The sequence below is a fragment of the Lemur catta genome, chromosome 9, assembly GCF_020740605.2.
Source record: "Lemur catta isolate mLemCat1 chromosome 9, mLemCat1.pri, whole genome shotgun sequence".
In the NCBI taxonomy this organism is placed as follows: domain Eukaryota; kingdom Metazoa; phylum Chordata; class Mammalia; order Primates; family Lemuridae; genus Lemur; species Lemur catta.
The window spans coordinates 23,410,866-23,434,573 of NC_059136.1; the positions used below are offsets into that span (position 1 = coordinate 23,410,866).

A 23,708-nucleotide genomic window follows, 5' to 3' on the forward strand; every position below is an offset into this window, starting at 1 on the left:
CTCCGGAGGGGCGGGCCGGCTCCACCCCGGGTCCCTCTCCCGGCCCGCCGCGCGCTCGCGCCTCCTAGTCCCGGAGCCGGGGTGGGGGCTCGAGGCGGCTGCGGCTCCGGGCTAGGCGGCTGGGTGCAGGGCCAGGGCGGGCCGGGAGCCGCTGCGGGGCCGGGCGGCGGATTGCGCGGAGGGCGGTGGCCCGGGTCCGCCGAGCCATGGCGGCCCCAGAGCCGGCGCCGAGGCGGGGCCGGGAGCGGGAACGGGAGGACGAGAGCGAGGACGAGAGTGACATCCTGGAGGAAAGCCCATGTGGCCGCTGGCAGAAGCGGCGGGAGCAGGTGGGAACGGGCGGGGGGCAGGGGTGACACCGCCCTCCCGGAGCCGGTGGGGCCCGGAGGCCACGCGGGGCCATGGGTAGCTGTCTTCGCGGCCTCTCTCAGGCGTCCAGCGACTTGGCCAGCCCTTGGACCCCTTTGGCCCTGCGCCCACGCCCTGGTGAGAAACTGAGAAACTCTCCATTCTCGAAGACACTAGTCTTCTTCCAAGACCATCTCCCCATGCCTCTGGGATCTGCTGCTAAACGCCCTGAAACCTGATCCAAATCCCCTTAGCCTAGCCCCTGGGTAGGCCCCCGACCACACCAGGCAACCCCTAGGACCCCAGCTCACCCACAGAGGGGGTCAGGGCCTGTAGCACATGCTCAGGCTGCAGGAAGGGTGTGCACAGGGACTAAGTCCTCACCCTCAACCCTGACACCCCAAGGCACACATAACCCCCACCCCCCCCACACCCCCAGGTGAACCAGGGGAATATGCCGGGGGTCCAGAGCACCTTCCTGGCCATGGACACGGAGGAGGGGGTAGAAGTGGTGTGGAATGAACTCCACTTCGGAGACAGGAAGGCCTTCGCGACCCATGAGGTGAGGCCCACTGCTCCCTCCTCATCCTATCCCCTTGACCACCTGGTGACCGCCCCCACCCTCCCCAGGAGAAGATCCAGACCATGTTTGAGCAACTGGCTCTGGTGGACCACCCTAACATCGTCAAGTTGCACAAGTACTGGTTGGATGCCTCTGAGGCCCGTGCAAGGGTGAGCGGGCAAGGCCACTAGGCAGAGTGAGGCCACAAGCTGGGTGGGGCAGCCGTGGGACACGCAGGTGCTGGAACCTCTGAGCCCCTGCCCCCCACAGGTCATCTTCATCACGGAGTATGTGTCATCCGGCAGCCTCAAGCAGTTTCTCAAAAAGACCAAGAAGAACCACAAGGCCATGAACGCCCGGGTATGGGGAGTAGGCTGGGGCAGCACCGGGGAGAGGACAGGGCTGGGGGGGGGGGGGGCTTCAGGGACAGGGGCAGCCTTGGATGGGCTGGGCGAGGGCGCAGGGTGGGCTCCACAGGCCCAGCTGCCTCTCCCGCGCCCACCCGACGGAGTCGTGCCTCCGCCGCTAGGCTTGGAAGCGCTGGTGCACGCAGATCCTGTCCGCGCTCAGGTGAGAGCCCCGGCTTGCCCACGCGCCTGCCCTGCCACCCCGACCTCTCCGCACCTCTGACCCGGCTCCGCCTGCTCTCCCCTCTGCACACCTGCAGCTTTCTGCATGCCTGCAGCCCGCCCATCATCCATGGGAACCTGACCAGTGACACCATCTTCATTCAGCACAACGGCCTCGTCAAGATCGGCTCCGGTGCTGGCGGGGCGGGGCTGGGGGGCGCAGGGCTGGGGGACGTGCGGGGAGCCGAGGGCAGAGGACGCCCAACGCCCCAGCTCGCTGACTCGGCTCTTTCTCTCTACCCTGGCCCGCGCAGTGTGGCACCGCATCTTCTCCAATGGTGCGTGGGAACCCTGGGTGGATGGGGTCCTGGAGGGGTCTGGTCCGCTCAGCCCCGCGCTCTTCTATAGCGCTTCCGGACGATCTTCGAAGCCCCATCCGCGCTGAGCAAGAGGAACTGCGGAACCTGCACTTCTTCCCACCAGAGTATGGCGGTGAGTTCGGCCCCCGCACCAGACCCTGTCCTGCGCATCTGTCCTACCCGCCCTTCCTTGCTCTCTCCTTTTCAGAGGTTGCTGATGGGACCGCGGTGGACATCTTCTCCTTTGGCATGTGTGCACTGGAGGTACTGGCTCTGCCCTCCTAGCCCCTTCCCAGCTGGGCTCAACCCCATCTCACTTGTGCCCCTTCCCCATGCCTGATCTGGCCCTGCACCCCAGATGGCTGTGCTAGAGATCCAGTCCAACGGGGACACCCGCGTCACTGAGGAGGCCATTGCTCGTGCCAGGCACTCACTGAGTGACCCCAACATGCAGGTAAGCAGCTTTCCCTGCCCCTCCCAGGCTGGTTCAAGGTGCTCAGGCAGGGCCAGTGAGTGCTGTGGGCAGGCCCGGGGTGTACTAGGGCTAGTGCAGCTGGGGGGTGTGCCAGCTGGAGGACCTGACAGGGACACATTCCCAGCATGAAGACCCTAAGGGATCAGCACGTTCTAAACAGGAGACCAGAGAGATACTCCCTGTGTGGGCACTATTACTATGCCCATTTTATAGGTAAAGAAACTGAGGCTCACAAAGCTAAGTACTTTGCTCAGGGCTTTAGAGTGAGTGGTGGAACCAGCATTTCCACCTGGGTCTGCCTGACTCCAAGTCCTTGCCTTTAAACTTCCAGGAGGTGAGGAGGCCCCAGCTTGTCAGGGGGACATGGTAGGCATCGGTGGGGAGTACAGGATGGAAGCTCCATCCACAGCCTCTCTGGTGGGAGGCCAGCAGCTTAATTCTATGGACTCAGAAGACAGGGGTACCTGGAAGGGCATGAGGAGCATGAGAGACAGGGAGGGCACAGATGTAGAGCAGGTGGGGATGCATCAAGGTCAGCTCTGGAGTTGAACCTGAACCGAGGCAACCAAATGGGGGCAGGCTGTGGGTAGGAGGGCTCTCATCTGTGACTTGGGGACAATAGCACCTGCTCCCCATGATTTTTTGAGGGTTAGGGTAGTACAGCAGGGGTGCTCAGAGCTCAGGACCTGACTGTCCTAAAGCTCACATGATCAGGTCCTGGCCTGGCCTTCCCCTATGTGTGTCCTGTGGTGTCTCTGAGGAGGGAGGACTGTGAGGGTAGAGCAGAGCACCTCCATCCACTGCCAGCCTCTCCTCTCCATGCCCAGGAGTTCATCCTCTCCTGCCTGGCCCGGGACCCTGCCTGCCGGCCCTCTGCCCACAGCCTCCTCTTCCACCGCGTGCTCTTTGAGGTGCACTCGCTAAAGCTCCTGGCAGCTCACTGCTTCATCCAGCACCAGTGTGAGGAACAGGCCAGCCCAGGGGGTGGGCCGGGGGCCGGGGTCCAGATGTAGAAGGGGGCCCTGTAGGACTTGAGACTTGAGCCACCACCTTGGTGCTCCTGTGGCCATAGACCTCATGCCTGAGAACGTGGTGGAGGAGAAGACCAAGGCCATGGACCTGCATGCAGTCTTGGCAGAGCTTCCCCGGCCCCGCCGGCCCCCACTGCAGTGGCGGTGAGCAGCCAGCACCTAGAAGCCTCCCCTCTCAACTCCTTTGGGCCCTCATGTGCCTTCCACCCCATGCCAGGTACTCGGAGGTCTCCTTCTTGGAGCTGGACAAATTCTTGGAGGATGTCAGGTGAGAGCTGGCATGAGGTTGGGGACCGGGCAGCTGTCAGGCCTGAGCCCCCAGCCATATTCATGTGTCCCCAGGAACGGTATCTACCCACTGATGAACTTTGCGGCTGCTCGACCCCTGGGGCTGCCCCGAGTGCTGGCCCCACCCCCCGAGGAGGCCCAGAAGGCCAAGACCCCGACACCAGAACCCTTTGACTCTGAGACCAGAAAGGCGAGTCCCACTCCTGCTGCTCTGTGCCATCCCTCAGGTCTCCCACCAGCCAGAGAGTGGGCACCCTTCTCTTGGTGCCCAAGTGCTCCTAGCCCAGTTCTCCACCAGGCTGACCCCATGTGGGGTTGTGAGCATCATAGGACAAGCTGGGACACTCCCCTTCCCAGAGGCCCCTTGCCCCTGAAGACCCTCTCTACCACTCCTGCTGCCCCCATCCTTCTGTGCCCCATGCAGCCTTTCTCCGGAGCCTCCTCCAGTCCCACCCATCAGCTTGCTGGTCCCTTGATGGTGGTGTCTTGGTGTTTCCCTGGACTTCTCCTCCCACCAGGGGCCTCTCTCGGTCAGCCTTGCCACTGTCTCTCCCTTTTCCTCTCCATACCCACTGGACTCCAGAGGACCTGGCTTTGGCCCCGGGTGTGTCCCCATGGCCACTGCCCTGATCTGGGCCACCCCCATTCTTTACCTGGATGCTGCACCAGCCACTGGCCTGGCCTTCCACAGTGCAGCCAGAATCCTGTCCTAATAGTCAAAGCTGCCTGGCTCCTGGCTGTCTGCAGAGATTGTGGGAGCCCTTGGCCTGGTCCCACTGGAGCCCCACATTTTGGTGCTGTCACACCTGCCTGATCTCCCCTCCCTTGCTTCCCACAGTCCCCTCTTTGTTTAGGTGTCGTCTCCACCTGTGAAAGCTCCTATTCATCCTTCAGTACCCAGCCCACAGCCCCAAGGTCTACTCTTCTGAAAGTTTTCCCTTTTTTTGGAGACAGAGTCTCGCTCTTTTGCCCTGGCTAGAGTGCCATGGCGTCAGCCTAGCTCACAGCAACCTCAGACTCTTGGGCTTAAGCAATCCTTCTGCCTCAGCCTCCCGAGTAGCTGGGACTACAGGCATGCGCCACCATGCCCGGCTAATTTTTTTTCTATATATTTTTAGTTGTCCAGATAATTTCTTTCTATTTTTTAGTAGAGACGGGGTCTTGCTCTTGCTCAGGCTGGTCTCGAACTCCTGACCTTGAGCGATCCTCCTGCCTCAGCCTCCCAGAGTGCTAGGATTATAGGCGTGAGTCACCGCGCCTGGCCTGGAAGTTTTCCTTAAGTTGCCAGGCCACTAGCAGTGAGATATGCTTTCTGGGCTCCTCGGAGAGATGTTTCCCATGTCAATCTCTGCTGTCCCTGTGGGGCCCTCTGAGGCAGCATTTGCTCAGTCGCTAAGCTCCAGCTTTTTGGGGTGTCCCCCCCCCGCAGGTGGTCCAGATGCAGTGCAACCTGGAGAGAACCGAGGACAAGTCTCGCTGGCATGTGAGCTGGGCCCCGGTCTGGGGCGGGCATGAGCGCCGGGCTGAGGGACGAGAAAGACGAGGGCGGGGGTCGGGGGTGGCGGGCAGCCTCCTGGCACCATCCCACCGACCCCTCCCTGCCTTCCCCCGCCCCAGCTCACTCTGCTTCTGGTGCTGGAGGACCGGCTGCACCGGCAGCTGACCTACGACCTGCTTCCAAGTAGGCTGCATGGGCCGGGGCGGCGGGCGGCGACCCGGGGCGGCGGGCGGCGCGGCGGCCTCACTCACGCGTCACCCCCACTCACGCGTCGTCCCATGCGGTTGCTGTTGCCGCAGCCGACAGCGCCCAGGACCTCGCCGCGGAGCTCGTGCACTACGGCTTCGTCCACGAGGTGCGCAGGTGTAAGCGGCCGGGCAACAGGGTGCGCGGGGTGCGCCGCGCCGCTCCATCCCCCCCATGCCTCCCTCCCCGCCTGCAGGACGACCGGACGAAGCTGGCGGCCTTCCTGGAGAGCACCTTCCTCAAGTACCGCGGGGCCCAGCCCTGACCCGCGCCCCGGCTGGGGCCCTCCACGTGAAGAGCCCAGCGTCACGGAGCTGCGTCCACCTGTGTGCCCTGGAACTCGTGAGGACCCGGCCTGCAGAGTGGGGCTGAAGCTGGCCTCCTAGGCGCCCGGGGGTGGGGCTGATGGGCGGGAGGTGAGGGAGCCCGGGTGGGGGAGTGGCTAGGCCCTGCCTGTCCTTAGGGTCAGGGTTGCCCTGCCCACCCTGACTTCCACAAGGCAGCCTTGTCCCATATCCTCCATCCTCCTGACCGTGAGCCCCTGCTCCACTACCCCACCGCCCCACCAGCGCCTCTGAGTCCTCAGCACGGGGAGGCTGCCCTGCAAGGAGCCCCACTGCCCACCGTGCCCATCTCATGGGTGGGGTGAGGTGGAGTAGGGGTCAGCCCTGGACAGACCTCTGCTCAGGAATTGCTCCATTCTCTTGGGAGAGTGGCCATTCCTGATTGGCACCATGGACCCACACAAGGAACCTGGATCTCAAGACAGTGGTGGAGCACCTACAGGTGTCAGGCATGGCGCTGGGCACTGGGCAGGGCCGTGAGGTGATGAGAGAAACAGACAGTACAAAGCCCTGGAGCTGAGGCTCTTGTCAGCAAAGCCTCTGGTCCTGCACAGACCAGGCCTGGACCCCCTCTCTGGCCCTCCACCCACTCTGAGACCAGCCCTGGAGCCCTCTGCAGACTCTGCTCTGCTCACCCCTGCAGCTCCCTCAGTGGCCAGTTTCTTTCCTGCACACCCTGGCCTGGAGAGGTCAGCAACCAGGCATCCTCCCTGCTCCTCAAACTCACACCCCTCTGTGTTACCTCCTGCACCTCCTCCCTGGGCAGCTGCTCCCTGGGCCCTGAGGATGTCACTCCTAGTCCCTGTTTGTCTCCCTCCCAACTTGCATCTCAGAGGTTCCAGTGTCTTCCTGGATTCTGCCCCACCTCTCTGGCCTCTTAGTTCTTGGACTCCCTCTTCCAATTTTAAACTGTATGTATAAATTTAGTGCATTCAGATTTCTTTTTAAGCATTTCAAATGTCAAACTAGGAAGGCTCACCACTGTATTAGTTCAATATTGCTGCTTTAAAATTTACCACAAACTTAGTGGCTTAAAATGACACAAACTTACTATTAATTCTGTAGATTGGAAGTCAGATGGGTTCTCCCCAGACTAAAATCAAGGTGAGCAGGCTGCAGTCCTTTCTGGAGGTTCTAGTGAAGAACCCCTTTACTGCTTACCCAGGCTGTGGGCAGCACTCATTTCCATGCAGCAGTGGGGCCAAGGCCCCCATTCCTTGCTGGCTGTCTGCTGAGGGCCATTCCCCCCTTTAGAGGCTGCCCTCATCCCCTGGCTCTTGGCCTCTTCTTGCGTCTTCAAAGCTAGCAACAGCAAGTTGAGTTTTTGTCTCTGGTTCTCTGTGCCTGGCTGGGAAAGGTTCTTCTTAAGGACTCAGGAGATTAGCTTGGGGCCCACCTAGATAGGATAGGATAATCTCCCCCTCCCAAGGTTTTTAATATTAATCACATCTGCAAAATACCTTTTGCCATGTTAACTAACATTCATTGGTTCCCTGGGGATTAAAGGAATGGACACCTTTTGCGGAGGAAGGATGGCATCCTGCCTACCACACTACCCTAACCAAAAGCCAAAAACTAAAACAAAATTTACCAAAGCATATTAAATAAATGTACAAATATGGGGAATCTCAAGTTATCTTAAACATTCCAATACTAGTTACAGAATTATTCAAATTCTTATGCCTTTCAACTTAAAATTACAAAGCTAAAATAATTTACACATTCTAGATAGAAAACCTGATGCTAAGCTGCCTAATTTTGCATGGTCTTAAACAGTTTGGCAAATTCATAACACTGTACCAGTGATTAAACTGAAATTAAAACCATCAGTACTATCATTGCTGCACTTAATCATGACTATGTTGTTTGTCAGTTTAAGTTTTATCCTTTCAGAGTTTTATCCATATTGTTTTAAAAGTGGAATGGTTTTTTTTTGAGGCTAATAAATAATCAATGCAGTCTCCTACTCTGATCCTCCCTAATTCAACTCTCTTAGCTGTTTGTTCAGGCATTTGAAATCCATGTTTCTCAAAAATCACATGCGTGTTTTTAGCCCAGTTTATGAGTTTTTCTACATTAGGCGACCCCAGCTGGCATCCTCTGGGAGTGGGGTCACCTGCCTTGATCCTCTCACCCAACATCGATAGTCCCAACTGTGATGGACATCACAGCTGCATGGGTATTATCACAGATTCATCACCACAGGTCTCACCAGGGAACAAGGTGTCCTAGGATATTTTCTTTCTTGCACAATTTTTTATTTTGCCTGGAGTTAATAATTGCCTTTTTTTTTTTTTGGTTTGCTTAGTTTTCTATATGTCTGTTATTAATTCATTGTTAGATGTCACTGCAAAAGTGTCCATTTCCTCTCAATATTTAGGACATGTCACATAATTGAATGCTCAGTTTCTTCTTTTCCTGAAGCCCCCAACATGAGATTCCTCTGCCCCAGTCTGCTTGTTCTTGTACTTGTGGCCTAGATGTCAGCCTGGGTCACTCCTTTTCCCGAGTCCTGGAGCACTTCCTTTCTTTTGTCTCTTAATCTCATGCTTTCCTCTTCCTTCATCTGCCCATTTGAGGAGGAACATCCCCCAAGTTTCCTGAGAGAGGATGCATGGGAAGTTATGGAGTCTTTGCCTGTTTGTCCTTATTCTAATCTCACCTGTGCTTGAAGTGTAACTAGGTACAAAAAGCTTGGCTTGTTTGGAAATCATTTCTCCCCAGAATTTTGAGGGTATCACATAATTTTCTTCTAGTCCCAAGAACTCTCATGTCTTTCTGAATTCTGACCCTTTGTCTATGATCTCTCTTAAGTTTTTCTTTGTCCCGTTGTGTTGGAGATTCTCAATGACATGTCTTGATGTACAACTTCTTTTTCATCCATTGTCCAGAAACCCTGACCCTTCAGTTCTAGGAAATTTTCTTGAATTATTTCCTTGGTGATTTCTCCCCTTTCCTTATTTTCTGGACAATTTATTTGGATGTTGGACTTATCCTTTGAGAGGTGCAATGATGTGCTCCTTAGCAAGGCTCTGAAGCCTTTCTGCTGCTCCCCTGCTGTGTGGTGTTGCATGTCCTCATCTGTAAAAATGGAGATAAAACAGTAGCCACTGCATAGCATAGGGTTGTTGGAAGGATTGACTGAGTTAACGTGTGTGAAGTAACAGTGCCTGGCACCAAGTACTCCAAGTGTAGTATTACACATCATTGTCAAGAGGAAGTGGCCAGCAGAGGGTGGTGCTGATGGCCCCTCTGGTGGCAGCTATAGTAAGACAGCCCACCCCTCCCATCCATCCCCTTATATGTGGAGACCTCGGGTGTGCCAGGCCAGTTTCGAACACCAGAGAGTACTGACTCATGTGATAATGATTACATTTTCTATTTTGTAGCTATCTGATTTTGTTGTTACACATTCTGTAAGATTTCGATTATTTTTCAAGACTATTGAATGGTTCGTTTTCCTCTCATATTTTTAATTTGTAAGAGCTCTTTCTCATTCCCTGAATGTTCTTTCTCTATAGCCTCCTGTTCTTGTTTTTTGGATGCAACACCTCTAATATAGTTAAGGATATCATTTTAGCTACCCACCACCACCACCTGTGTGCTTCCTTTATTGTGTCTGTTCCTTTGAGTCCCTTTCTTTTTATTGAGACAGGCCTTGCTCTGTCACCTGGGCGAGTGCAGTGGCACAATCACAGCTCGCTGCAACCTCCAACTCCTGGGCTTAAGCCATCCTCCTGCCTCAACTTCCTGAGTCGCTGGCACTACAGGTGCGTCCCACCATGCCTGGTTAATTTTTCTTTTTCTTTTTTTTTCATTCATTTATTTATTTTTAAAATAGAGATGGGTTCTCACTCTTGCTCAGGCTGGTCTCGAACTCCTGAGTTAAAACAATCCTCCCATCTCAGCCTCCCAGAGTGCTAGGATTACAGGTGTGAGCCACTGCACCCAGCCGAATTTTTCTATTTTTTGTAGAGACAGGGTCTTGCTCTTGCTCAGGCTGGTCTCAGACTCCTGACCCCAAGCAATCTTCCTTCCTCAGCCTCCCAAAAGGTGCTAGGATTACAGGTGTGACCCACTGTGCCCAGCCTCTGAGTCCTTTTTCTTCTTCCTCAGTTGTCTGGTGATCCTGGGCCATCCAGTTGCATTTACGAGTGAGATGCTCTTAGGGCCTGGGGCTTATGGGCTGGTGAGCTTTGAGGCCAGGCCATTCTAATAGGCACCCCCTGCCTCTGCCCCCAGCTGCTAGTCTTTTGAGTTGCTAGCTGCTGCAGAAGCCCTCCTCTCTGAAGAATTGGGTAACACCTGGGAGAGGCCAGACTCAGCTAGCGACAGAAGTGGGGGAACCAGCAAAAGTCTCATCTACTCTTCCAATTTCAAACAGGGCCTTGCCCATGAGCCAGGCCTCAGAGCTCCTCTCCTGAACAGGGGCAGTGCCTGCCAGCCCCAGCAGGTAGGGATAGAAGTTTGGGGTCTCCTTTTTTCCAGGTGCGCCTTCATGCACCACCCCTCAGACACTGACCTCCGCTCCACAGGGCTAAAGCAGCTCCCACCACCCGCCTTCTTCCAGCTCCACAATATTCCACCTCTTTGCCCTCGCAGGTTTTGCTTTTATAAAACTTTCCTATCATTTTAGAGAGGTTTCAGGAGGAAGAGGGGGAAAATATACTGCCATATTTAACTAGAGATGTCTAGATTGAATTCTAAACTTGCCCAGGTTGAAAGAGGCCTGCCCGCTAGCTAGACAGAGAAGATGCTTTGTTGCCTGAGGCAGTGCCTGAGCGTACAGATGTGCTTTCTTCCTGGTGGTGGTGGTGGGGGGGGGCGGTGACTGAGTTGGGATCTTAGGACTGGGTGCAGCATATGGCAAATGTCCAGGGCAGCTCTTCCAACAGCACGGATGGACATCTCTAGCCTTGAAAGCCAGTTCAGGGACGTCAGATGCACTACTGTTTTAGGAATCTCACTAGTAATGAGAAAACGCTGCCAATTAAATAAGGATTGCTGACTTCAAGGATGTCACAATGCAAAGACGCTGCATCTCCAATCTGAGTCTGAAGAGGCGAGGTCCTTTTGTCACCTGTAATACCAGATAATTTGCGTAGACGGGACTCGGTGTCTACGCAGACTCCCTCAGCCCTGGGCGGAGGATGGCCGCTCTTTTCCCTGCCTCCTTGGTGAGCGCTAGCAGACTACTCCTTAGACAAGTTTTTTGTAAAACACGCAGAAAAACGGAACAGTGGCCGCAGGAGGAGTGGGAGCGGCCACGAAGTCTAAGAGCAAGAGAGCACCCGGCCCCACCCCCTGCCGGCTCTGGTCCCGCCCCTTCCGCTCTCCCCTCCTAGGGGCGTTAACTGTCCCTCCCCATCCCGGAAGCGCGTTCTTCCACGTAGAAGGCCAAAAGGCCTTTTCTCGCGAGAGTTCCGTCCGCCTGTGCCCAGATCGCGCGAGACCGCGGAGGGAGCAGAAGTGTGTGGCGCGCGCAGCGGCCGCGACGGACGCAAGATGGCGACGGCGACCATAGCTCTCGTAAGTGAGCCCCCCCCCCCCCCCCCGGCCACGGGCGGTCTGCAGCTGGCGGGAAGGGGTCGTTGGCCCGGCCAGAGCGTGGAGGGCCCCCGGGGGCGCGGCGGTTTTCCCCAGCCTGCGCAGACGTCCCCCGCGGGCCTGGGTCGCGCGAGGCGGGGGCGGAGCGGGCTCGCGCAGACGGCCAGCCCTCGGCCGCAGCTTCCGGCCCGCGGACTCTAGTTTCCGGCAGGGTAGGCCAGCCCGGGCCTGGCGGGGGCGTGGGGGCGCGTGTTGGGGGCCTGGCGAGTTCGCGCTCTGGCCTACCGGCTTCAGCGAGCGGCCCCTCGGCCGAGCTGGGCGATAGGCGGACGTCGCCGTCTTTCCTCTGCTGCCGGGGCTATGCGTCGTGGTCCCGACAGAAGGCGGGGTCCTGGGGTGACGGCATCTGCTGGCTTGTCTTAGAGGGCCTCCGGGTCGGTGGGACCAAAAGGGGACCGGCCCTGTAGAAAAGAACCCACTGCTCAGTGACGACGGGGTGGCCTTGGCTCCCTGCGCCCGCGGCCGTGAATCCTCTCCTTGCTGGGGCTTTACAGGGAAGTGGTTATCTCCATCCTGTTAATCCCCACTCAGGGAGATAAGGACGTGCTCTCTCATCACACGTTTTTTTGAGCAATCGCTTTGTCCCAGGCTTTATGGGAGGGCTTTGGGGCACAGTAGAGAACCAAACAGAGGCAGCGCCTGTCTTGTTCAGAGGTGTGGTGGGCACCATAAACCAGTTCCTACCCAATATGTCACATGCAGGGTGCCCAAGGGAGCTGTGATCAGGGTGGTGTGGGAACCCAAAGGAAGGAGCCCCTCCCTACTCATTGCCCACCTCCCAGGGAGGGGGAGGGGTGCACAGTGAGTGACTAACATCTGTGCACATAGCATCTCCATGGTGAAGTCTCTCTTGCCCGTCTTTGTCCACACTTAGCTTATGCGACTTATCCCATTAGCCCCCTCCTCCCAGACCTTTCTCAGCCGAAGTTCATCCCTTTATTACCTGCCACCCTCCACCCAACCCACACCCAGAGGGATGGGATAAGGTCTGTTTGAGAAGGCAACTTGGGCAGGTGGCTGGACGCTGTACTGATAGGGGTAGGGCGTGTTCTTAGACTTCCATTGCCAGGCCTTGAGCTGGGGGCTGGATCCTGTTCCACTGGGGTGAAAACCAACTCCCGGAGGAGGGAGGCATTTGCACAAGATTCCTCAGCTTGTAAGGGATAGCCCAGTGTGTGATTGTCAGGTCTGGCTAACTGTATCATGTCCTGTTTTCTCGTGAAGCCACAGGAGCAAGTGATTTTTGTGAGGAGAAAGCCAGAAAGAAAAGAGGTGAGAGTTGAGGACTTGGTGACTGTCCCTGGGCAGCAGAGAGTTGGTGGTGAAGGACAGGGAGGCTCAGAGACAAGGATGAGACACTCACAAAGATGCAGGAGAGTGAATGCTTTATCTCTCCAAGCCCCCGCAGAGCAGTGTCCTGTGCTCAGGGGTCGAGGGTAAATTGGGGCTCAGGTCTGCTGTGGCACAGTGCCAGACAGGTGGTGTTGTAGTTGAGGTGGACAGGGGCAATAAATCTGACCCTTGAAGCAGGGGTTTTCACTACTGGTGTTCGTTGCCATCCTAATCCTCTTGAGTTAATACATGTGTTTTAATTATCAAGGCTCAGGCTTGCTGCAGCAGGCTCCAAGAGTGAGCACTAGCCTGTGGTCTAACTCATTCCTCTTTTAATATTTTGAATGGAAAGACTTCTAGAAGGGTTGCTCATTCCCCGCTGTTGTGGTTGACACAGGAGTGAGCCTGCTCCCTGTCTCATACTGCTTCAGCCCTTGTGGGAAAGCAGATGGAGCAGCTGACCTTGGCTGACTGTGGTCTGGTGGGGAGTGCAGGAGGGTGCAGAGGTGCCTCCTCTCACTCAGGTTTGCCTCCTGCCTGGTGGCTGCAGAAACAGGCAGGCAGCCCTTTCCCAGCAGGAGTGCAGTCTCCTGGCCACACTGCTCCACTTTGACTCATTGTTGTGTTCTTCCCTTCTCTGACAGCCGGACCAGCTCCCACTTGGAGTCACCCCCTTGGGTTTCTTCAGGCAGGAGCATTGGGACCCTCTGCCCTCCCCATGGATGTAGCCACTTTCTTCTGTGGGTCCCAGCTTGCAGTGTCACTTTACAAAGAGGCTCTCCCTGGCTGCCACAATCTCGATGCCTCATAGTCACTCTCTTCTCGTCCTGTGCTTTATTTTATTCTTAGCACTCTTTTAACTACAAGAGTCATACCAGGTGCTAGTTGGCACATTCTTTGTCAGCAGTTGCCCATGAGGCTCCTGAGAGAGCATCTTTCTCTCTCATCTTGTTTTTCCTGCATCTGCAGTGTCCAGGCAGCATGGAGCCCAGCCACACAGTAAGCAGCATTGCACCACATGAAGGGAACTGAACAGATAGAAGGCAGCATCCTGCAGCCAGTCCTGTTCTGGGAATCTGATGCTGGATGAGATTAGCGATACTAAAACTTGCTAGAACTTGGGGCTTGCTTCCCACAACTTTGGTACTTCATGGAGGGTGTTTCACTAAATCTTTATGGCAGCCCTGGGAGACAGATCATCCCCCTTCGTAGCTGAGGAGCCTGAGGCCTAGAGACTTCATGTGATCCTGCCCCAAGTTACTTTCCTGTCTTCCAATGGGAAGTGGTCCTCTGTGTTCTGACTGTTGAGGCGTGGCAGGGCTGCACTGCCTGGTGCTGGGGGCATCTTTAGGGTGATGGCGCATAACTAGCTGTGATCCCAAATGACCATATCCTCCAGGGTCTGGTTAGCACGACACCCTAGTGGACTGACTTTTCCCACAACATCTCTTCTGTGTTGTGTCTTGCTCTCAGCACTGTCCTGGCCCACGTGTTGGCTAGTGCTGTAATTTGGGGAGCAGGAAGTTACGAAAGTGCCCCTAAGTTCACCCTATTCACAAGTGTCTGGCTGGACCTGCCAAGATCTCTTGCTGTGGGCATTGAGAGGCAGCCTCTGCCCTGGGTGCGCTTGCATGGGTTGGGCCCATGTCAGAGGGGCCCCTTTCTCCTTTTGCTCTCTCTGGGGCACAGTTTCTAAGCAGGTGGGGCTGAGTTGGGCACAGCTGTGCTGGCAGCATGCAGAGGGACTTCAGTGTCCAGGCCCATTGCTGCTTTGTCTGGCGCAGCTGGGCTTGTGCTGCTGTCCCTCCTCTGGGGGTCAGGGTACCTGAGACACTCGCTGGTGGAGTCAGCCCAGCTGTTAACTTTGTGCACATGGCTCCTAGGGTGGACACAACTGTCCCTTCATGTTCTTAGACATTTGTAGGTGTTGTCTTTTAGCTGGGAGCAGGGTGAATGCATTCTGCCCTCAGTCTCTGCTGTGCAGCCTCTGAAAGGGTAGAGTAGGTTTCAGGGCCCTTCGAAGTCCCCCCAGCCCCACAACATTGCCCATCTCCTGCCTGTGGCCTATCTCTGCCCCACCACCCCACGAGGCCATGGCGGGCACTGTTCCTTCCTTTCAGGCTTCTCTGGGTATGGGTCCCTTGGAGTGCAGTGGGCCAGCTTCTTAGCTTCTCTCCTAGTAGGCTGCTCAGAGGCGTCCTCACAAGGGACCTGGGGCTGGGCTTGGCCAGAGCCTGTGGAAGGCACTGGGACAGATGCTGCTTCAGGAGGGGTGGGGGAAACAGCTGGCTGCTTACCTCAGTCTCCAGCCCACTATGGGAGAGGGCAGCTTTCCCTGTCCTGGAGCAGGAGTTGCACAGCTTGTTCTCTACCCTTTCTTCCCTGTCCCTTCCTTGGGTCCTGCTGGCAACTCGGGCCTCCCCCGCGACTCTGCTCTGCTCCGCTCCTTGCTGAGGCCCTGGGCAGCTGCAGGTGTGCTGGCAGATCTGAGGCATGGGCAGTGTGGGCTGGGTAGTGTTGGGAATGTTGAGGGGCCAAGCTGAAGCTGGTCCCTTCCTGTGTCCTGCCCAGCTTTCCTTGCTCACCCATGGGGAGGTCAGCCCTCAGCTTGGGAAGTGGAGAGGAGGTCTGGGAGGGTGGGGCTGTGCGACTGTCCGTTACAACGTCTCCTTCCTGCCTGCAGCAGGTCAATGGCCAGCAAGGAGGGGGGTCCGAGCCGGCGGCGGCGGCGGCAGTGGTGGCAGCGGGAGACAAATGGAAACCTCCACAGGTACTGACCTTAAACCTCCTCTCCCTCAGGCCCACCTGCCTGCCCGCCTGCCCGCATGTCCCTGGGCCCAGAGGCCTGGCCGGGGGTGGGTCAGAGGAGCCCCAGGGACCCTTTTCTGCTTTCTGGGCAGACAGCTGCTCACTGGACCCTGGCCCAAACCCTGCGCTGTCCTGCCCCTCCCACCCAGCCTCCGTGCCGGCCTCTCCCCTCTGTGTCCACCCTGCTTCAGGCACCAGGCAGGGTCTGGTGGGGGTGCTGGGGACTGGAGTTTGGCCAGTGTTCACTCCTAGCCGTCAGCATCGTGCAGAAGGGTGGCCCACTGTGCTAGAATCTGCAGTGTTTTAAGATCCAGAGATACAGATTTTTATTTCAGATCTGTATATTTTAATTTAAGTAAAACAACAAAACAACGTGTAAGTCAGAGCACAGGTCTGGTGCAGACTCAGCCCTTTGCATCTTTTCCTGGCTCCAGGCTCCAGGGTGGGTGCAGGGGCACCTTGGCCTAGTCGCCCAGCTCTTGGGAGTGGGTCCTACTGGAGATAGAGCTGGGCCTTGTCTCTGGGTGATCTGGTTCTTTGTGTTTCTCCATGGTAGCGCCCACCTCCAGAAGGTTCCAGTTGGGCCTCAATGAGGTGGCTTGGGGGCCTCTTGGGGCTGGGCCCTGCTCTTGGTCCCCCCAGGCACACGGGGGTGGGACTGGGAAGTGGTATGCAGCCTGGATCCTGGGAAGTCATGGGGATTGAAGCTCCCGGCCCTTGGCTGGCTGTCCAGCTGGCTCTTGGTTGGTGGGAGAAGGGCCTTTTGTTCACCAAGACAAAGAGGAGATTGAAAAGTTTCTAGGGGGCTGGAGGGGGATTGGCATTGATTACCATGGTGACAGCTGCTCTGGAGTCGCAGCCTCTGGCTCCTGGGCCCTCTTTCCCCCCGGGGAGGAATGGGATTGTGGCCAGCTGGGAGGGTGGAGAGGACAGGCCTAGTATGAGCCGGACTGGGGCACCTGGTCCCACCACAGCCAGCCTTTTACCTTTGGGGCCTGGTTGGGGCTCTGGTTGCCTGTGGAGGGGCCTCCAAGGCTGCTTGCCCTTTGAACCTGTGCCAGAAACCCAGCACTGGGGCCAGCCAGGATGGGGGTTCTCAGGGTTTGGGTCAGCCAGCCCCTTCCTGCCTCCTTTGTGTCTCTGTCCTTGCTCAGTGCACCTGGTGCTGGTGACCTTCCCCTCTTCTCTATCATCCCTCTGAAGGCTGCCTCTGGAAGTCGGGAAGGGGCTGGCCAGTCGTCTTTCTGAGCTGGTAGACAGGCAGGCCTGCTCTGTCTGCCCATACCACAGGCCCTGCTCAGCCTGATAGCTGTGCTTGCCTCCCTGCTCACACACTATGTTATTCCCTTTGCAAAAAGCATAGAGACAGATCAGAAGGGATGCGAATATAATCCTAGTAGCATCAGCTTGGATCTGCAGCCAGCTGTGATTGCGGTCCAAGCACTGCCTGGTCCCTGGGCTTGCCTGGCTAGGGTGCTGGCGGGTGTCCACTTCTGTCTCCCTATGCCCATGTAGGAGTATGGTAGGGGTGGGTTGGAGCCCTCTGTTGGGCTCTACAGGATGTGTGTGGTGTCTGTAAGGTTGGGTGTGGGGCACTGCCAGGAGGGAAGTCTTTTACCCACACTTGGGTAACTCTGGAAATGCACGGAAGTCAAGTTTGTATCCATGGCAGAGGCCCAGAGAGGCCTCAGTGCCAGGCAGCCTGGAAGCATGGAGTCCCAGAACATCCAGAGAGTGTTGGCCCTTCTCTCCCTGCCTTGGAGGACAGCGGAGGCTGGCTGCCCTGCAGGACATGGGATGGAGGCTCTGGGGTCAGGGCTGGGCCCCTCTCCTGCCACCTGCTGCCTGTCTTGGTGGCTCCTGAGAAGGCCATTGTGGCCTGGGCTGCACAACTGCTCGAGTTTGGCCTGGGGCCCCCAGGGTACTTGCCTGCCTCAGTCTGTGTCCTATCCATGGGTCCTAGGGGAGACGGGGGCCTGGGCTGGGGACAGCAATGTCAGAAGGGCAGACCCAAATCCGGGGCAGCTGTGGGTCTCCTTGGGAAGGGTCTGAGCCAGAGGCCATGTGCAGCTGTGGGAGAGACAGATGGGGTGGGGTTTCTGGTGCCACATGAGGGAGGACTTGGGCTTGCTGCTTAATGATCTCCCGTTCCTCCCGCCAGGGCACAGACTCTATCAAGATGGAGAACGGGCAGAGCACAGCCGCCAAGCTGGGGCTGCCTCCCCTGACGCCCGAGCAGCAGGAGGCCCTCCAGAAGGTGAGAGTGTACCTCCTTGGTCACTGCGGGTGGGGGCTGGTGAAGCTGGGGCCCGGGAGGGGCGGGGTAAGGCCCGTCTCCCTGCAGGCCGGGCCCCCAGCGCTCCTCACCACCGTCTCTCGCAGGCTAAGAAGTACGCCATGGAGCAGAGCATCAAGAGCGTGCTGGTGAAGCAGACCATCGCGCACCAGCAGCAGCAGCTCACCAACCTGCAGGTGAGCCGCCCAGCCCCACCTCCTGCCACCGCCACCCCAGGGCTGGCTCTGCTGGAGGCCACCCCTCCCTGCCACCTCCACCATCTCGTCCTCCTCCTCGTCCTCTTCCTCCTCCTATGCCTGTGGCTGTCCCCAGAAGGTGTTATGGTTCTCAGATTCTCAAGGACTCATTCTTGGGACCCCCAGGGTCCTCCCTGAGGCATGAGTGGCCCAGCCTTTCCCAGCTGTTGCTTGTTAGAGCCCCTAAAGGCCCATGGCCCTTTCCCTGCCCCTTCTCTGTGGCTCTGCCCCCTCCCCTTCTTGGTCTTCACACTGGTGCCTCCTCCAATCTCCTCCACCCTCAGTGTGCAGCTGATGATGGCTGCATGTAGGGTGTGTTCCTCTGTCCCCACCCCTGCAGTGAGTCCAGACCACCTGGCATGAGTCCCAGGACTGAGGGGACAGTCGAGGGTGCCTCCACTGGACCCTGCTCTAGGCCCGTGGCTAGAGACTTCACTGTGTGGGAAGAGGCCAGTGTGGGGCTAGCAGGTTCCTGGGCCTCGAGCCTCTTGTCCCTGCCCAGCCCTCAGACATTCACAATGCTGGGAGCTGCTATCCGTCCCTCCTCCTCCTCCCTCCCTCCCTCCCTTCTGCCCCAGCTGGCCCAGCTGCAAAGGCTGCAGGGCAGGACACCTGGGTCTCTGAGGCCCCCCTGGGCAGGTGCTGGCAGCCAGTCAGCCAGCAGTGTGGGAAGGCAGGCAGGCCTCCCTGGCAGGGCGGGGACTCCGGGCCTTGCCGCTGTCTGCGTGAGGTGTTGACGAGCGGGAGACTGCTCAGCTCCAACAGACTGAACTCTGTCTTTACTGTCTTTCAGATGGCAGCAGTGACAATGGGCTTTGGAGATCCTCTCTCACCTTTGCAATCGGTCAATAGAAATGCTCACTTCTTCTGGGGCTCATGTCCTTAGTCAGGGCTAGAGGGGGGCAGTACAGCCCACGCGCTGGGGACCTTGCTCCCCTAGCCGGCCCTGCCCGCCAGCTCTGGACGAGCGCAGCAGAGCGCCAGGCATGGCGGGGCCAGTGGTGTGGGCACCCACCCTGGGACCGCCCCTGGGGAGGCCTCCATCTGCTCTGAGGGCCCGCCTTAAAACTAACCGGCCAGGTAACTGCGGAGGGCAGCCGGCCAGGGCGGGGCACTGCCAGCACCAGGCCCGTCTGCACCCATGCCACCTGCACACACGGGGTGCACTCACGGGCCTCCAGCTCTGTCAGCCTCCAGGCTGCCTGGGCTCTTGGGTTGGGGTCAGGCCCCTGAGGAGAGAGGGGTCCTAATTCTTGGCCCCATCAGACCCTGGAGGGAGGATGGATGGACGGATGGATGGGATGGGAGGCTGGGGGGACACCAGCAAGTGAGAGAGGGAAGGGCAAGGGCTTGGGCCTTTGGCCAGGCTATCAGCAAGGGGCAGGCCCCGCAGCCAGGGAGGAGGAGGCAGAGGCCTTTGGCTGTGCCCTGGCTGTGGTGGGCAGGAGTCTGGGGAAGGAGATGCCCCTCCCTTCCCCCCAGAGGCAGGCTGAGGAGGAGGCCAAGGCCCCATTTGGGGGAGTCTGAGAGGAAGATGTGTCCCTTTCTCTGGAGACTTCTACTCAGCAGGGCCATTCCTGGGCATACTGCTATCATGGGGAGACGCACCCACTGTCCTTTTTGGAAAGCGTCTGGAAGGGAACCATCGACCCTCTGGGAAGCCTGGGCTGTGGGGAGATGAGGTCAGGGAGGGAGCTGTCTGCCTGCCTGTGGTTGGGGAGCCCACACTGATGAGCAGACGTGGCCCTGTCTTGGGGGAACTTAGACCTGAGGGACAGATCTGGTTTATTTCTGGGGAGCCTGCTGTGAGAGGGGGACATGGTTCCACGTTTGAGGGTCCTTGGTCTGTGCAGGGAGTCTGAGGCCTCTTTGTTGGGGGGGATCCAGTTTGAGGAGAGGACAGTTTCATTTTCAAGGAATTCCTAGTTTGGGGGAAGATAGATATCCCACCTTGGGGAGTCCCATGCTTCGAGGAGATATGGACCTTTTAGGCCCCTCTCTCAGGGTGGGGAAGGCTCTACCTGTACTACGCCAGCCGATATCCAAAGAAGGAAGCTGGTCTCTGGCCTTTGGGACCTTCATGAAGTAGAGAGGGTCAGGCCCATGGTCTCCCTGCGGCCCACTGCATTTGGCTGTAGAACTCCCCTTCCTGGCATGTCTCTCCTGTGAGCTGGCAGGGGAGGGAACCCTGTCCCTGAGGGCATGGGGAGGTCCCTCAGCACATACAGCTAAGCTCACAACCAAGGCCCTGGACTTGCTGGGCCTGTCACCTCCCCAGCTTCAGGGAGTCCTGGGGCTTCTCCTTTTAGGGTCTCTGCTACCTTGTGATGCCCGGGGGCCAGGCCAGCAGGTCTTGCCTAGACCAGCTGTCTTGGCTGTGGCATGGGCTCCAGGCAGCTTTTTTTGTGAGAGGTTTCAGGGGACTAGGAGGGTGCAGAGCACTGAGTCCCCACCTGAGTTGGCCCCACATGAGCAGCTGCTCCTCATTCTCTCTCCCGGGAGCCCCTGGCTGGGCTCCTGAGCTCCTCCCCTGGGGTCTCTTCTGGGCAGTGGCTGCCCTGTCTTCTGCCCTCTCTTCTGGCCTCCAAACCAGTGGGTCCCTCCAGCTTGGACAGCTCCTCCTTCCCTCTTCGGTCGTAGCACTTGGCTGGGACAGTGGGAGGATCTCCCAGCCCAGCCTCTGGACTGGGGGGTGGACTTGGTGAGAGGGCACATGGCCCTGCCTCTGGACCACTTGTCAGCTTTGCCGCCGCAGTCTGCCAAGGACCTGGGCGGGCTGGGGTGCGTCTGCATCCTGCTGCTGGGCCTGGCCTTCCTTCTTGGGGCAGGGTCCTGCTGACCCCCACACCCAGACTATAGGGGCCAAGCCTGTACCTGCTGCCGTGTGGGGAGCCCTCCCCACAGTGGAGCTGGGCGGGTGGGTCAGTAGGGGAATGGGCTGCCCAGCCTCCTGCCACCCCTGACTGGCCAGTGGTTCTCTCCCCCTCTGTCCTGCTACAGATGGCTGCTCAGCGGCAGCGGGCACTGGCCATCATGTGCCGGGTCTACGTGGGCTCCATCTACTACGAGCTGGGAGAGGACACCATTCGCCAGGCCTTTGCCCCCTTCGGCCCCATCAAGAGCATTGACATGTCCTGGGACTCCGTCACCATGAAGCACAAGGTGAGCAAGCTAGTTGCCTGCCTGCCTCCCTGGGGTTTGCCTCCCTCACTGGGCTCTCCCAGCCTAACAGGTGCGTCCCTGTGTCCAGGGCTTTGCTTTTGTGGAATACGAGGTCCCTGAAGCTGCACAGCTGGCCTTGGAGCAGATGAACTCAGTGATGCTGGGGGGCAGGAACATCAAGGTGAGGACAAGGGGCTGGGCCTTGGGTCTCTCTCCATCCCCTGCAGACCCACAAAGCAGCCCCTCTGCAGCAGCCTGATGTGGCTGGGCCTGGGCTGACCAGTGGCTCTCTGTTTCCCTGCATTTTCCCAGGTGGGAAGGCCCAGCAACATCGGACAGGCCCAGCCCATCATAGATCAGCTGGCTGAGGAGGCGCGGGCCTTCAATCGCATCTATGTGGCCTCTGTGCACCAAGACCTCTCAGATGATGACATCAAGAGTGTGTTTGAGGCCTTCGGCAAGATCAAGTCTTGCACGCTAGCCCGGGACCCCACGACTGGCAAGCACAAGGGCTATGGTTTCATTGGTGAGCTTGGGGTGGCTGAGGCAGGGGAGGGGCCACCCGGTGCTGGGATTGGCCCTCCTCATTGCTACTCCTGCCCTACAGAGTATGAGAAGGCTCAGTCGTCCCAAGATGCTGTGTCCTCCATGAACCTCTTTGACCTGGGTGGTCAGTACTTGCGGGTTGGCAAGGCTGTCACACCCCCCATGCCTCTGCTTACACCTGCCACGCCTGGAGGTCTCCCACCTGCTGCTGCTGTGGCTGCAGCTGCAGCCACAGCCAAGATTACTGCTCAGGTGAGGATACTTGGGTGGGCTTCAGTGTGGGTGGATGGGCTCCTGATCCTTTGGGGACTGGCTCTTTAAGTCATTTTAAGTAGTCAGACCAGGAGCTCAGTGTGGTAGCCTTTTGGATTGCAGGAAGCAGTGGCCGGAGCAGCGGTGCTGGGTACCCTGGCCACGCCTGGACTGGTGTCCCCAGCACTGACCCTGGCCCAGCCCCTGGGGGCTTTGCCCCAGGCCGTCATGGCTGCCCAAGCGCCTGGAGTCATCACAGGTGAGTCTGAGTGGGTCCCTGCCCCCTCCTTTCCTGCCTTGTCATCTCCAGGCATGCTGTCTTCAGCTTCTGGGCCTTCTTGCTCCAGGTGTCACCCTCTGAGCCCAGGACAGCCATGGCTGACCAGCTGTCTGTTCCTGAAGGAGGGGGTTGGTGGGGGAGGGGGAAGGAGTGACTGCTGGACCTGGTTGGTTTTGCTGCAGGTGTGACCCCAGCCCGTCCTCCCATTCCGGTCACCATCCCCTCTGTGGGAGTGGTGAACCCCATCCTGGCCAGCCCTCCGACCCTGGGTCTCCTGGAGCCTAAGAAGGAGAAGGAAGAAGAGGAGCTGTTTCCCGAGTCAGAGCGGCCAGAGATGCTGAGTGAGCAGGAGCACATGAGCATCTCGGGCAGCAGCGCCCGCCACATGGTGATGCAGAAGCTGCTCCGCAAGCAGGAGGTGGGCAGCCAGGTCCTGGTATGGTGGGGGGAGTGGGGGTGGTCAGGTAGGCCACAGCTCTCAGCTGTCTCCTCCACCACAGTCCACAGTGATGGTTCTCCGCAACATGGTGGACCCCAAGGACATCGATGACGACCTGGAGGGGGAGGTGACAGAGGAGTGTGGCAAGTTTGGTGCTGTCAACCGTGTCATCATCTACCAAGAGAAGCAGGGCGAGGAGGAGGACGCAGAAATCATTGTCAAGATCTTTGTGGAGTTTTCCATAGCCTCAGAGACTCATAAAGCCATCCAGGCTCTCAATGGTCGCTGGTTTGCTGGCCGCAAGGTGGTGGCTGAAGTGTATGACCAGGAGCGTTTTGATAACAGTGACCTTTCTGCGTGACTTTGGCTCCATTCCCTGGACTTGCACTTACTCCTTGTTTCCTTTGGGTTTTATAGTGATACAGTGGTGTCCCCGGGGCCAGGCGCACTCTGCCCAGCCCAGCCTATAGTGTGCATAAAGGTGCAGATGCTGCTGGCCCTGAACGTCCCTGTCTGACATCAGTCCTGTGGGGCCTGGCGCGGGCGGGCGGGCGTGCGTGTGTGTCTGTCTGTCTGTCTGTCTGTTCCTCCTTCCCTCCCTCCTGTAGTGGTGCTAGGCAAGGAGGCAGTGGTGGCTCCTGCTGCCGCACAGGCGGGGAGTGGTCTCCGAGTGTGTGGAGGGAGGAAGGGCTGCCCCAGCTGGGGGACCAGTGCCTGACTGGACCTTAATCACAGTCTGGTGGGCATGGCTTCCTGTTCCGCCAGGAGGTTCGTGGGAGTGGGCTGGCCGCTTCGCGCAGTAGCCTGCATGAGTGGTGGGGAGGAGGCTGGCGCGGGGTCGCCAGCAAGTTGAAACGCGCGGCTGAGCGTTCCGGGGTTCCGGGGCGGGCCTGGCGGGGCCGGCCTGAACTCCAAATCGCCTGGTGTTACGCGCTCGGGATGGGAGCCGGACTTCCCGGCAGGCCTTGCGCCAGGCCGCTACGGATCCTCGGAGGCGCCGGAGCCGTGGGACCTTCTGGGGACTGTAGTT

The 23,708-nt window shown here is 58.2% G+C and overlaps 2 protein-coding genes across 7 annotated transcripts; both read left to right on the plus strand.

Annotated features, from left to right (window-relative positions):
- On the plus strand, positions 1-5,739 carry NRBP2 (nuclear receptor binding protein 2). The gene is made up of 18 exons (XM_045561281.1): positions 1-329; positions 788-910; positions 979-1,080; positions 1,181-1,270; positions 1,440-1,480; positions 1,578-1,672; positions 1,794-1,817; positions 1,888-1,971; positions 2,047-2,102; positions 2,197-2,292; positions 3,141-3,273; positions 3,386-3,488; positions 3,562-3,612; positions 3,687-3,822; positions 5,062-5,115; positions 5,250-5,313; positions 5,430-5,485; positions 5,573-5,739. Exons 1-18 carry the CDS (start codon positions 207-209, stop codon positions 5,639-5,641), a joined length of 1,500 nt encoding a protein of 499 aa, XP_045417237.1. The 5' UTR covers positions 1-206; the 3' UTR covers positions 5,642-5,739.
- A 5,374-nt stretch (positions 5,740-11,113) lies between these two features.
- PUF60 (poly(U) binding splicing factor 60) lies at positions 11,114-23,182 on the plus strand. Of its 6 annotated transcripts, none has more exons than XM_045561287.1 (12): positions 11,114-11,249; positions 15,343-15,429; positions 17,629-17,724; positions 17,850-17,939; positions 18,793-18,843; positions 21,000-21,161; positions 21,250-21,342; positions 21,474-21,687; positions 21,769-21,959; positions 22,083-22,218; positions 22,422-22,657; positions 22,740-23,182. In XM_045561287.1, exons 1-12 carry the CDS (start codon positions 11,226-11,228, stop codon positions 23,037-23,039), a joined length of 1,680 nt encoding a protein of 559 aa, XP_045417243.1. In that variant the 5' UTR covers positions 11,114-11,225; the 3' UTR covers positions 23,040-23,182. The 6 variants fall into 6 exon arrangements, with proteins under 6 accessions (XP_045417243.1, XP_045417244.1, XP_045417239.1 ...); XM_045561283.1 differs by having other exon boundaries at positions 11,163-11,249; positions 15,346-15,429; XM_045561282.1 differs by lacking the exon at positions 11,114-11,249 and adding an exon at positions 12,533-12,599.
- The last annotated feature ends 526 nt before the right edge of the window (positions 23,183-23,708 follow it).

Excerpts from the sequence above, each read along its gene's own strand:
- NRBP2 (XM_045561281.1), top strand. The coding sequence starts at position 207 with ATGGCGGCCCCAGAGCCGGCGCCGAGGCGGGGCCGGGAGCGGGAACGG. Across the intron at positions 1,673-1,793 it reads CCTCGTCAAGATCGGCTCCG|TGTGGCACCGCATCTTCTCC; the intron begins GTGCTGGCGGGG and ends TGGCCCGCGCAG. Across the intron at positions 1,972-2,046 it reads CTTCCCACCAGAGTATGGCG|AGGTTGCTGATGGGACCGCG; the intron begins GTGAGTTCGGCC and ends TCTCCTTTTCAG.
- PUF60 (XM_045561287.1), top strand. The coding sequence starts at position 11,226 with ATGGCGACGGCGACCATAGCTCTC. Across the intron at positions 17,725-17,849 it reads AGCAGGAGGCCCTCCAGAAG|GCTAAGAAGTACGCCATGGA; the intron begins GTGAGAGTGTAC and ends CGTCTCTCGCAG. Across the intron at positions 21,162-21,249 it reads CCGTCACCATGAAGCACAAG|GGCTTTGCTTTTGTGGAATA; the intron begins GTGAGCAAGCTA and ends CCCTGTGTCCAG.